Source organism: Danio rerio, chromosome 11 (assembly GCF_049306965.1).
Source record: "Danio rerio strain Tuebingen ecotype United States chromosome 11, GRCz12tu, whole genome shotgun sequence".
Taxonomy (NCBI): Eukaryota; Metazoa; Chordata; class Actinopteri; order Cypriniformes; family Danionidae; genus Danio; species Danio rerio.
In genome coordinates, this window is record NC_133186.1 from 43,211,874 (window position 1) to 43,224,591 (window position 12,718).

Genomic DNA, 12,718 nt, shown 5'->3' on the forward strand with positions numbered 1-12,718 from the left:
GCCTTAAAGCAAACAAACATGGACTAAAATGTTATGGGATTGATGTTACAGAGCAGACGTGGAGCCTTGAGGACACGCTGGCTTTGCAGTAATTGTATATCTTAATATTATTTTATAGCTAAAATCATATATGTTTTGTGTTGAATCTTTATTTTGGATTCTACTACATCATTAACAATGTTTAATGTTTGATAAGTGGTGTTAATGAGGCCAGAAAGGGCAACTCTACCTGCACTCTGTGTGGGTCCTAATGCCCCAGTATAGTGGAGGGACTCTTTTGGCCTGTTTCCACTGAGTGGCACGGTAGGGTACGGTATGCTTTTATGGCCGTTTCCACTGTCAAAAGGCGTACTGAACCGAACCTTACCACTTTTTTCTTTTTGCAAAGGGTACCAAGGGTACCAAAAGGCAGAGCTAGACGCGCAGCTGAATGCTATTGGTTTACAGAGATACGTCATTCGCTCACGCAACAAGCCAAATTGAAAACAAAGGAACCGTCATGTTTTAAATACACAGCTGAAACATTACATCATAGCATTATATACATATAATAATGAGCCATGGATGACACAAGCTCAAACAAACCTTGTCGTCGTGTTGATGACCAGCCAAAAAGCCAAGAAGAGCAAAATCTGCTGTGCCCTGTTGTTTTACGAGGCCGTCTAAAAATGCGAGCTGCTTCACTCTGTCCAGAGAGCTCACGATTGCATCTATATTTGAAATAACGAACTTTTTGAGCTCATATTGATAACCTGCACATGATCATTGAAGCGCTCTGATATGCGATGATCCTGTCAGAAAGGGACAAACGCAAGAGTAAAAAAAAAAAAAAAAAACGGGAAGAAGCCAAAAAAAAGAAGGAGAAGCCAGAAAAAACAGCAGCAAATGATGCGTCTGCAACCTAAAACATAAACAAAATGCCATGTTTAATTATTATCATCACCTTTTGGACTATTATGAACTGGGAATGACCGAATTACTTTCTAACAAGAGGCTACACGTACTGTTAAAGATTAAAGACACTTATGAAAGGTTTGCACTGACTGTGGGCTATATTTCGGGTTGGGGGGGATGTCGAGGGAGCTGTTGCGGACGCCGCCCTCTCTATTCTGCCGCCCTAGACGCGGATATAACTGAGGGCACGGGTAGTAAGGGTAGTTTCGCGGACGCCGCCCCCTCTATTTTGCCGTCCTAAACGCGGATATAACTGAGGGCACGGGTGGTGAGGATAGTGTCGCAGACGCCGCCCTCTCTATTTTGCCGTCTTAGACACGGATATAACTGAGGGTGCAGGTGATGAGGGTAGTGTAACAGACGCCGCCCTTTCTATTCTGCCGACCTAGACACGGATATAACTAAGGGAGCGGGTGGTGAGGGTAATGTCAAGGACGCCGCCCTCTCTATTCTGCCGCCCAAGACGCGGATATAACTGAGGGCACGGGTGGTGAGGATAGTGTCGCAGACGCCGCCTTCTCTATTTTGCCGTCCTAGACGTGGATATGACTGAGGGCACGGGTGGTGAGGGTAGGGTCGCAGACGCCGCCCTCTCTATTCTGCCGACCTAGATGCGGATATAACTAAGGGCGCGGGTGGTGAGGGTAATGTCGTGGACGCCGCCCTCTCTATTCTGCCGTCCTAGTCACGGATATAACTGAGGGCGCGGGTGGTGAAGGTAGTGTTGCAGACGCCGCCCTCTATATTCTGCCACCCTAGACGCGGATATAACTAAGGGCGCAGGTGGTGAGGGTAGTGTCGCGGACACTGCCCTATGCATGGATATAGCTGAGGGCACAAGAGGTGAGGGTAGTGTCGGGGATGCCGCCCTCTCTATTCTGCCGCCCTAGCCGGCTGCCTAGGTCATCTCTATAGACGCACCTGCCCTGACTACAACTTTTTACAACAACATCTGTTTTTTGTTTCTAATTGACCAACATGGCTGGGTTCACTTCAAATGTGGAAGACGCGAATGAGGCAAATTTTGAACATTCGCAACAAACACATTGCTTATTCCACATTGTTCGACCGTGGAATGCTAATGTGCCTCTGTTCTCACATTAGCATTTAAATTTACTAGCGAAAATACTCCATTTGGTGTGAGCCCATCTTAAAAGGGTCATTATCGCCACCTGTTGGTTCGGCGTGCCCATAACATGCACCTCAGCAATCACAGTCCATTTTTGCTGTGTCATGTGGATGGAGTTTTAATAAATAAAACGAAAGCAGGAAAAACTCTGTTAATAAAAATACTCATGTACATACGAACATGACCTAACACACTAATATTGTTGTCTCTTTGCTTCCCCCTGCAGTTCTGATCGAGCAGCGCGACTCGCAGCCTCTACTCCGGCTCATTGACAGCATTGGCGACTGGCCCGTGGCTTCAGAGGTCTGGAATGGCACATCAGGTACAGGAGATAGCACAGCCGTCTCTAATTCACTCGCACTGAGAATGGCAGCATCTTGGCCTTATCTAAATGGGATAAATGCAGCGGCTCCAGCCGTGCTGTCTCTGCGTGTTGATAAGGTGCGAGACTGATGGAAAAGTCCAGTGGTGCTGCTCATCTGTCATGTGTAGAGCAGATAGAGGCGCGTCGAGGAGGGCGAGCAGACGAGAGACTGACCTAGTGGGTGAACCCACACTATAGGGCTTGTTGATATACATTAGAAAAATTATGGTTGTTATTTGTTTAAACTACTTACTTAAAATGAGCTAAAAATGACACAATTTATAAGGGTTTTTTGGGGTTTTTTTTAAATTGATTTGTGTTCAATCAACTGATCAAATCAAAATTTGTCAAATCTAATAATCTCAATTTCAACTCAAATTAATCGAGGGCAGGATTTCCATCCAATAAATTTGTATAGCACAAACTAAAACAAAACATTTTACACAATTAAATGCAATGGGCTATATGCACAGCTAGTGTTTTTCAACCAATGATAAACATCCGGGTAACAGTTAATATGACTATTTTCATTTTTACAAGGTTCCTTTTATAGCATCGATTAAGTGAAACATTGTGGTCTTTCACAATGTTCACAAAATGAAAAGTGTTTATTTTACTTAACTAAACTAGCAGTTTTAGCTAGAACAAATCTGTACAGTATCAGTCTTATTATATATTTTTTCTCTTTGGTTCAAAGATACTAATAATTTTTTTTAATATGTATGCAAACCGAGACACTCTGTCCTTTAATAGATTAATTATCTATTTTCAAAGCAAAAGATTGATTATTTATTATGGGTCTGATACTATCTGACACAAATAACTAGTTTGGTTTTGGAAATAAGCCTGTGATCATGTTTAATACATTATTTAATTGCGTCCATCTGACTGTGAACAACAGGACGTCTTTTGTATACTGAGTTTCATGGGTCAGCTTTTGAGATTTACAATTCAGTTTTATTACACATCAACCGGTCATGGTGCTCATTTAGTACCGCAATGCGTATTAAAGTCAATAGAAAAACATTGGCAAGCTGTTTTATTTCTGTAACATCATTTTTTTAGGTGAAACTCAATATTCAGAGAGAAAACTTTATCTATTTGGAATTAATTTGATTGTGAAATGGAAAACTGCTTGGCTGAACCATAATTGTAATAAGTATGAGTCAGTACTAAAGCCAGAAATGTTAAAGAGAGTGAATGCTGGTGAAATAAAGTTGACCTCAGCCCCTGACTTTCATATAAGAATAGTAAAACAGATTAATGGGGACCTATTATACAAAAATCCCTTTTATAAATGGTGTAATACAGTTGTGTGGCAATATTGTACAAATATAACCAGCTTCTAATGGTAAAACTAGATTAATAATATTTTTTATAATCACATTTGATATGCAGAAACACTTTGATTGACGTTCTCCCTTTATACGTGTCATCAGAGGGGGAAAGTCCCGCCTACTAGTGACCATCTTTCCCTCTTTAGCATAGGACGTTAATCTGGTTTTTAAGTCTGCCACTATGCAGAAACACGAGCATTTGTAGCTCCACCCTCTTTTAAAAAAGACCACAATCTTATTTGAATTTAAAGCGACAGTCACCAAAATGGCATAATTAAGATTAAAGGGTCAGCTCCGGAGACGTATCAAACATCATTTGTGGGGTATTTTGAGCTTAAATTTCACATACACACTCTAGGAACTCATTTTACATCTTGTAAACAGCATAATATGTGCTTTGTAAAGCTAAAAAGGGCATTATCCCAGGTCATATATGATTTCAATATTTCTAAAATATGACAAAGTCTCATTCATACTTTCTTTTTTTACATAACTCATGTTTTAAAAACCATCAGTGTAAAGTTTTGGAAGCATATTTCTATAATTGTACAATGTAGCATTTAGACTGCCTTAAAGCAAACAAACATGGACTAAAATGTTATGGGATTGATGTTACAGAGCAGACGTGGAGCCTTGAGGACACGCTGGCTGTTCTGAACGGTCGCTATAATAAGAAGGCTGTGCTGGAGATGTTCGTGTGGCCAGATGACCGCGACTCCAGCCGCTACATCATCCATGTAAGATAACGATATGACTTTTGTTATTGTAGGTTAGAGTTTATACTGTCATTTATGCTGCAAACATAGCTAGTCAAAATTATTAGCCCCCCTTTTTATATTTTTCCCCAATTTCTGTTTAACGGAGAGAAGACAATTTTTTTTCAGCACATTTGTAATCATAATAGTTTTAATAACTAATTTCTAATAACTGATTTATTTGATCTTTGTCATGATGACAGTAAATAATATTTGACTAGATATTTTTCAAGACACTTCTAAACAGCTTAAAGTGACATTTAAAGGCTTAACTAGGTTAATTAGGTTAACTAGGCAGCATTGAGTAATTAGGCAAGTTATTGTATAACTATGTTTTTTTCTGTAGACAGTCAAAAAAAATAAATTCGCTTAAAGGGGCTAATAATTTTGACCTTAAAATGGTTCATAAAAAAAATTTAAAACTGCTTTTATTCTAGTCAAAATAATGCAAATAAGACTTTCTCCAGAAGAGAAAATATTATCAGACATACTGTGAAAAAACAACAAAAAAAAAAAAATTCAAAGGGGGGCTAATAATTCTGACTTCAAAAGTATTTAGGGCAAGAATAAAGAATGAGCCTCCTCCATCCGGCCACTTTACCTTCTCTTTGTTTTACTTTTGCTCTTTACTTTACTTCTTTACTTTTGTGCATAAGGAAACATCCATTAGCATACATATTTAAATTAATTTGTTTAATTTCATTTGTTCATTGCAAAATGACTAAAAGAACAATAATAGAAAAGTGTGGTCAGAAAACTGCTATATCCAAACACATGTCCTGTTATGCCCCATATGGTGATGCAGACGTCTCCAAAACCCCACAGGTGGACAAATCTAAACTTGTTTTTATTAAAACAAATATAAATATGCATATAATAAATGATACTGCTAATAATAATAACATTATACAAATGCAAATTGTCATGAATAAATGATATTTGAGAAAGATATTTGTGTATTACTGTGCATCCTGTGTGTATTAAGCATTTGGACCTGCATAGGCGCATAACTAACACGCTCTGTGCTGGACTTTAAACCAGCTTTTAGATGGTCAATGGCGCGGTCTATATCCGTTCATCAAAATAGCAATGCGCCAACAATGCGCCTTAACACACCTCCCTTTTAGACCTGCATGCCCACGAGTCCACAAAGTGGCGCAAATGGATTTACTATTTAAACAATGTGGTGCAAAAGAATTAGGGTTGTGCTGGTCTGAAAATAACAACAAATTTCGCCATACACAACTTGCAGCTTGCACCATCAGGTGTTATAAGTGCCAATTTATTGGAAATTGGGATTTAAACATAATCAGAAACCTAAATAAATAATCTTTCCATTAGGTTTGTTACAAAAGGACAATATTTAGTTACAACAACTGTACGACATACAATATAAAACAATTTGAAAGTATGGAAAATCTGGAGAAAATCACTTTTAAAGTCGAATAAATGACATTTTTTTTCCATATTAATCCATATTACTAATAAAATATACGTTTAATAGATTTACAGAAATCAATAATCATTATATTCAATGAAAATGATCATTACCTAATATAAAGATTACTAGCATAAACTAAAAATTGTCTAACTTTGACCCATTAGGTATTTTTTGGCTATCCCTAAACATATAACTATGCGAGATAAGACTGCTTTCGTGATTCAGCATCACAAATACATTTAAAAAACATTAGAAAATGTTTATCAGAAATGATACATTTTCTTAAACATAAAAAATAAGCAGTAAAATTTAATTTATTCGTTCATTTTCTTTCGACTTAGTCCCTTATTTATCAGGCGTCACTACAGCGGAATGAACTGACAACTATTCCGGGATATGTTTTAACGCAGTGGATGCCCTTCCAGCTGCAGCCAAGTACTAGGAAACACCTATACACACTTATTCACATACACTATGGACAACTTAGTTTACCCAATTTACCTATAGCACTTGTGTTTGAACTGTGGGGAAAACAGGAGCACCCGGAGGAAACCCACACCAAGAGGGATAACATGCAAACTCTAGAAATGCCAACTGACCCAGCTGGGACTTAAACCAGCGACCTTCACGCTGTGAGGTGACAGTGCTAACAACAAAGCCACCATGTTGCTGCAGAGAAATTAAGCTTGTACAAAAAAAATAATCAATGCATTCATCTATATCTCTCTATTTAGCATTAGGGCAGCATTCTACTGCCTTCACCTCAATACTTGCAATCAAACCCAGTCTGATTGGTGATTCAACGCCACATCACCTTTTAAAATACACAGTGGGTAATTGCAATTTATTTTACATAATACACCCTGATTAAAATGCCATTTGGAGCGTGAGCTAATAAAACAGTAAGTTTGATTACAGCACCATTAGACGATCTCAGGCATGCCGAGCCCCAATACAGTGATTCAGAAACAAACAGAAGACTGTTTTTTTTCATTGCGACTCTCTCCTTCTGATTGCACAGGTCGACCAGCCAGCTTTAGGAATGCCTTCAAGAGATTATTACCTCAGCGATGGGAATTACAAAAAGGTACATTGTGTTATTTTGTATGAAGGATTCTCTCTTTTTGTAATGCTGTTAAAATTACACAAATCAGTAACTCTCCCTATTTGTGTGTGTGTGTGTGTGCGTGTGCGTGTTTTTATGACACATCAGTACACGTATGTGTATAAAGGAAATGGGTATTACACAGTTATTACAAGAAGATGGTGAATATGGTGACTACGATTCTGGATTTGCCTGTACATATCTGTTTGCACCTGTGCTGACCTTTGCTTGCCTGACAACGAATAAACCTGCATTGTTGATCTTACCTCAGCTGTATGTGTCACTCCCCGTGGTTACATACATCAGTTTTATTGTCTTTATTACAAGCAGGTTGTTTTAAAAACTTTTTAAACTTTTAAAAAAATCACAGAGAGTTGGAGCAGATATTTTAATCTCAGTTTATTTGCAAAAAAAAATGTTCTGTGGACATGTGTTTATATGTTGTTATTATAGAAACATGCCACCTGTTAATCAATTTGGTGGGTGGGGAAAACCACACTCCCACGTCACATTGTGGTGGGCCTCAAAATAAATGGGATACTGGGAAATTTTAAAAAAGACACTTGTTGGGTTTATATCAGTCTAATATGACTGTGGTCCATTATGCTACACAAGTATCTGTTCAAACAGATTTTCATCATAGGTGCCCTTTAAAGTAATATATCGTCTGGCTTGGTGTTGTATACGCTACATAAACCTTGTAATAAACTGCCAGTACATTTTCTGTTATTTTACAAACTTATTTCTCTCTACATATCATTTTTTATACATTAAATTATTTCAAACTACTAAAATGTCAATAAAAGTCACTTTGTTAAACTGTAGAGTTGAATTTTCAACACCAAAAGTCAACAGAGCAGAGATCAACATCCCATAATGCAATTCACGACTGTAAATAAACGGAAAACACTTGTGAATCACACAATACGGAAAGTGTTCATTGACAGATATTGTTTACAGTGCAGTTTCCTGTGAGGGTTGTGTTTATGTATATAGGGCAATAGAATACAATGAAAAACCCACAAATGTCCCCACAATTCACAAAAACAAACGTGTGTGTGTGTGTGTGTTTGTGGGCAGGTACGCGAGGCCTACCTGGAGTTCATGGTTTCAATGGCGAGGATTGCAAGGGAAGACAGAAATTTGACCCAAGATGAAGAGCGTGTGTTGGAGGACATGTCTCAAGTCCTGGAGCTGGAGACAGACATCGCTAACGTGAGCTCCTCAAATGCTAAATATTAACACAGGCAAAAGCATCTGTGAACAATGTGGAAAATGAGTATAATGTGAACGTCAAATCACAAATGCTTCAACAGGCTACCTCACCAGCAGAAGAACGCAATGACATCACTGTGCTCTACAACAAGATGACGCTGAGAGAAGCGCAGCAAACGTTCAACCTCAATGTGAGTCTGCAGATTCAAAAATTCTATTGTAAAAACTATAGTTTTTGAATCATACCACAGTAAACACACACATTTTCCAGACACTTGCACCAGATACATTCTTACAATCATTCTATATTGCTATAAAACATTGTGCATTTCTGAATGTGCCTCACACAGGTGAGTGGTCTTGACAAACCACCTGTAGAAAATACACTCTTCTCTCCATAGGCACATTCTTAAGGCTCGTACACACAGGAACGCTTTTCATTTGCGTGTATCGCTAACGTTTTTCGAGATGTTTTTCCGCATTTAAACCCAAGCGAATTTCACTGGCGTCCAGCAGAAGAGTATGCAAAATCCCTCCTTGACTTTAGATGGTGAAACACAACTTTAAGTGCAATAAGCAGCTCCATGTTCATATTGCATCTGGGCATCTTCTTCAGTGTGCGCTCGCATCGAAAGTTTTCCCTTGAGCACCTCCAAGTGCTGTTTACTGTAACATTAGCAGCTCCGTGCACGTGAACAGAAGTGCTAATCTGATTGGTGGAGAAGGTTTTGATGCGGCTCGTCAAAAAAAAAAAAAAAAAAAAAAAAAAAAACGAGCTTGAGTTTCTTTAAAATAGCGCTTTAACGCCTGTTTTGCGCGTTGGTGTGCACAATCACATTGGCGCCCTTTATTTAGTCACAAGGCGTTTCATGTCAAAGGACAACGTGAGCAAAAAGCGACCCCGTGTGAACGGGCCTTTAAAGTCACTCCATATCTCTGTAAAACATTGTGCATTTCTGAGTGTGCCTCACACAGGTGAGTGGGCTTAACAAACCACCTGTAGAAAACACAATTTACTGGACTGAATAAGGAAAACATTGTTTACTTGTGAATGTACCACGAATAACGTTGCACTACTTGTTTTCATCAACTGTAAATATGTCCTTAGCACAATTTCTTGCACTTGTATTGTCTATCTTAGGTCATTCATTCATTTTCTTTCCTGCTTAGTCCCTTTATTAATCTGGGGTCGCTATTGTGAAATGAACCGCCAACTTATCCAGGATATGGTTTTTACGCAGTAGATGCCCTTCCAGCTGCAACTCATCACTGGGAAACATCCATATACACTCATTCACACACATACACTACAGACAATTTTAGCCTACACAATTCACCTTTGAACTGAGGGGGAAACCGGAGCATCCGGAGGAAACCCATGCGAAAACGGAGAGAACATGCAAACTCCACACAGAAATGCCAACTGACTCACCCGGGGCTCGAACCAGTGACCTTCATGCTGTGAAGCGATTGTGCTACCCACTGCGCCACAGTGCTGCCCGTACTATAAATTACTTTTTTTTTTTTATATTTAACTAAACCATTTATAAATTCATTCTTTAGTGTGGTATAAGAAATTTGCAAAAGATAAACAGCTAGATATGGGGTTTAAGGATGAATAATTATTTTTAAAAATTATTTTTAAATTATTTTTGCACAAACATGTTGACCTCCGAACTAATTATTACAGTCACAGACTCTGAACATAAGGTTTTTTTACACACACACATGCATCTTTTGTGTTTCTTCATTCATTTTCAGGGCTTTAACTGGACGCGCTACATCCAGGGTATCATGTCCAGCGTGTCCATTTCAGTGCAATCAGATGAGCCCATTGTTATTTACTGCTCCCCTTACCTGGAGAAGCTCAGCGAGGTCCTGTCCAAACACAGCCACAGGTAATTCTTCACTGCTATCTCAATTATGACCATCCAGAAGAAATAAATATGCCTTAAAAATAAATGAATAAATAAATAGCTCTTTGAGTCTTTGTTGTGTTCCACTTTTTTTTATCAGCGTTGTCATTGGTGCCTCTGCTGAAATTTCTAAAAGAAGAGATTAAATGAGATGTTAGTTCATGCACTGAGAAAGCACAGAGCTGTAAATTAAAGTGGATATTATAATATCTGACTGTGAACAAACTTTTTAGCTCATTTTAAAATCTTTGATTGTATAATTTTGAGCATATTTTAAAACATTGTTGACATAATCAAAGGTAACGACCACTTAAATCACATTATTGACTGGTAAACATAACTGTCTCCTTTATACTTTTCCTTTATAAACAATTAATATGTCTTAATTTGGTGCCTGCATCAAATTACATTCACAAAAGTACAATTATTAGCCCCCCTGGATAATTAGGAGGAAAGATTTTTTTCAACACATTTCTAGACATAATAGTTTTAATAACTTATTTCTAATAACTGATTTTTTAATCCCCATGATGACAGTACATAATATTTGACTAGATATTTTTCAAGACACTTCTATACAGCTTAAAGTGACATTTAAAGGCTTAACTAGGTTAATGATGTTAACTAGGCAGGTTAGGGTAATTAGGCAAGTTATTGTATAACAATGGTTTGTTCTGTAGACTATCAAAAAATATATATAGCTTAAAGGGGCTAATAATGTTGTCCTTAAATTGGTTTTTAAAAAATTTTAAACTTCTTTTATTCTAGCCGAAATAAAAAAAGGAAAAAAAAAAGGAAAAAAAGGAAAAAAAAACTCAAAGGGGGGCTAGTAATTCTGACTTCAACTGTATATTTACAGACAGAAAACATACTAATGCTTGTAAGAAAAAAATAGAACATTTTAAAGAACATTTGAGAAATGTAAAATGTCAAAATATTCATGTTTCCATCATCATTCAGCATAACACATAATGTATAGTGCTCAGCATATATGAGTACACATATGACTTCTACAGTTAAGTCCAACCCAGGCTCATTCTGAAAACGTAGTCCAGCGGACGTTTCTGGAGGCCGCGAAATACATCCCGGGAGGTACGTATGGCTGCATTTCATTTTTTTAAGCGAACGCTATGGGGCGGTGTGACGCCGTTCCTTTTCGCACTTGCCGGCTGACCGCTTACCTCCATGTGGAGGGCTTTCCCGCTGCAGTCAGTTTATTCAGTCAGCTCATCTTGTGCTTCGGCGGACTTCAGATGCAGAGAGGAGGAGTTGACAAAGGCGTCCGGGTTGAAGTCCGGGGAAGAGCGGTTCCAGAAACCAAGTAAGACAAAAACAGAATGCAAAAAATAAAGCGAACAAGTTCATAACAGGGTGAGAACGCGGTGAAATCCGAAAACGTGGTGAAAAAAAAAAAACAACGAGCGTTTTTCTTTTTCTAGACGGCTTTTCTAAATTGTTGCTCTGGTTTAGGGAATTGAGCGGGCGGGCGGGTCAATCGGTAAAACTGGTTGGGTTCAGGGAAGGAGGAGGGTGGGTCGGCCGATTGGCCGGTCGCGTAGTCAATCATTCGGTCAGTCAGACAGCGGCCTCTGGTGGGTTGATGCGAGAACAGCGCGGGCGAGAACGGCACTCGCGAGAGACATTCGAGATACGAAAAAGCGCACACAGCGGCCTCTCGTGGATTCGCGAAAACAAAAACTGCACAAATACGCACCTCTCGGGACGTATTTCGCGGTCTCCAGAAACGTCCACTGGACTACGTTTTCAGAATGAGCCTGGATTGGTTAAATCTCTGAAATGTACAGTAGATGTGATGACAGTGAATGATCTGTGTGCAACATCTTGGCAGGACTCTGCAGAACTATCTGGTGTGGATGCTGATCATGGACAGGGTCAGCAGTATGAGCCGTCGCTTCAAAGACGTGAGAGCGCACTATAGAAAGGTCAGTCACACACTGAACAAACACAAACTCATGGCATTTCACTCATAGTGCTTTTAAAAGTCCCTTTTGCTCATACGCTACGGTCTCATCACAATCGGTTTAATGTGGAATTAGATTTGGGCCAATAAAAATTTACGCAACTTAATATAATGAACAACAAAATATAAAAAATACACAATTACAAATAAAGAAAAACTATTTGAATTTGAACATATTCTTTGTTGAAAAAAGTTTTTCATATACAGTACTGTGCTAAAGTTTTAGGCCAACATTAAATCTGTTGTGTTTCTGATGGTGTAATGGATATATGTGACCCTTTACCACAGAACCAAATTGTAAATTAAACAAAAATAAAATAAAAAGTCATGAGGGTTAATTTTTGGTCATTTTTTTAAAGTGAAATTTATACAAGGTAAATAAATTATGTTTTAGTTGATGTATGGTTTGTTAGGATAAGAGTTAGGTTAGGTTAGAATTATTTTTGGAATTTATATAAGCACAGTGCATCCGGAAAGTATTCATAGCGCTTCACTTTTTCACATGTTTTATGTTACAGCCT

General features: G+C 38.4%; 1 protein-coding gene and 1 long non-coding RNA gene across 3 annotated transcripts in view; both read left to right on the plus strand.

Annotated features, from left to right (window-relative positions):
* The window catches only part of LOC141376672 (uncharacterized), a 289,423-nt gene that overhangs the window by 133,571 nt on the left and 143,134 nt on the right, over positions 1-12,718 (plus strand). The gene's annotated exons all lie outside the window — the stretch shown is intronic.
* The window catches only part of mmel1 (membrane metallo-endopeptidase-like 1), a 64,085-nt gene that overhangs the window by 16,305 nt on the left and 35,062 nt on the right, over positions 1-12,718 (plus strand). For both annotated transcript variants that reach the window (XR_012387354.1, XM_017358367.4), the window contains exons 7-13: positions 2,310-2,405; positions 4,403-4,521; positions 7,002-7,067; positions 8,166-8,300; positions 8,402-8,491; positions 10,062-10,198; positions 12,066-12,159. Coding sequence is in view for 1 of the 2 variants with exons in the window: in XM_017358367.4 (XP_017213856.1) it covers positions 2,310-2,405; positions 4,403-4,521; positions 7,002-7,067; positions 8,166-8,300; positions 8,402-8,491; positions 10,062-10,198; positions 12,066-12,159 (737 nt within the window). In the remaining variant the exon portion in view is untranslated. The remainder of the gene's footprint in view (positions 1-2,309; positions 2,406-4,402; positions 4,522-7,001; positions 7,068-8,165; positions 8,301-8,401; positions 8,492-10,061; positions 10,199-12,065; positions 12,160-12,718) is intronic.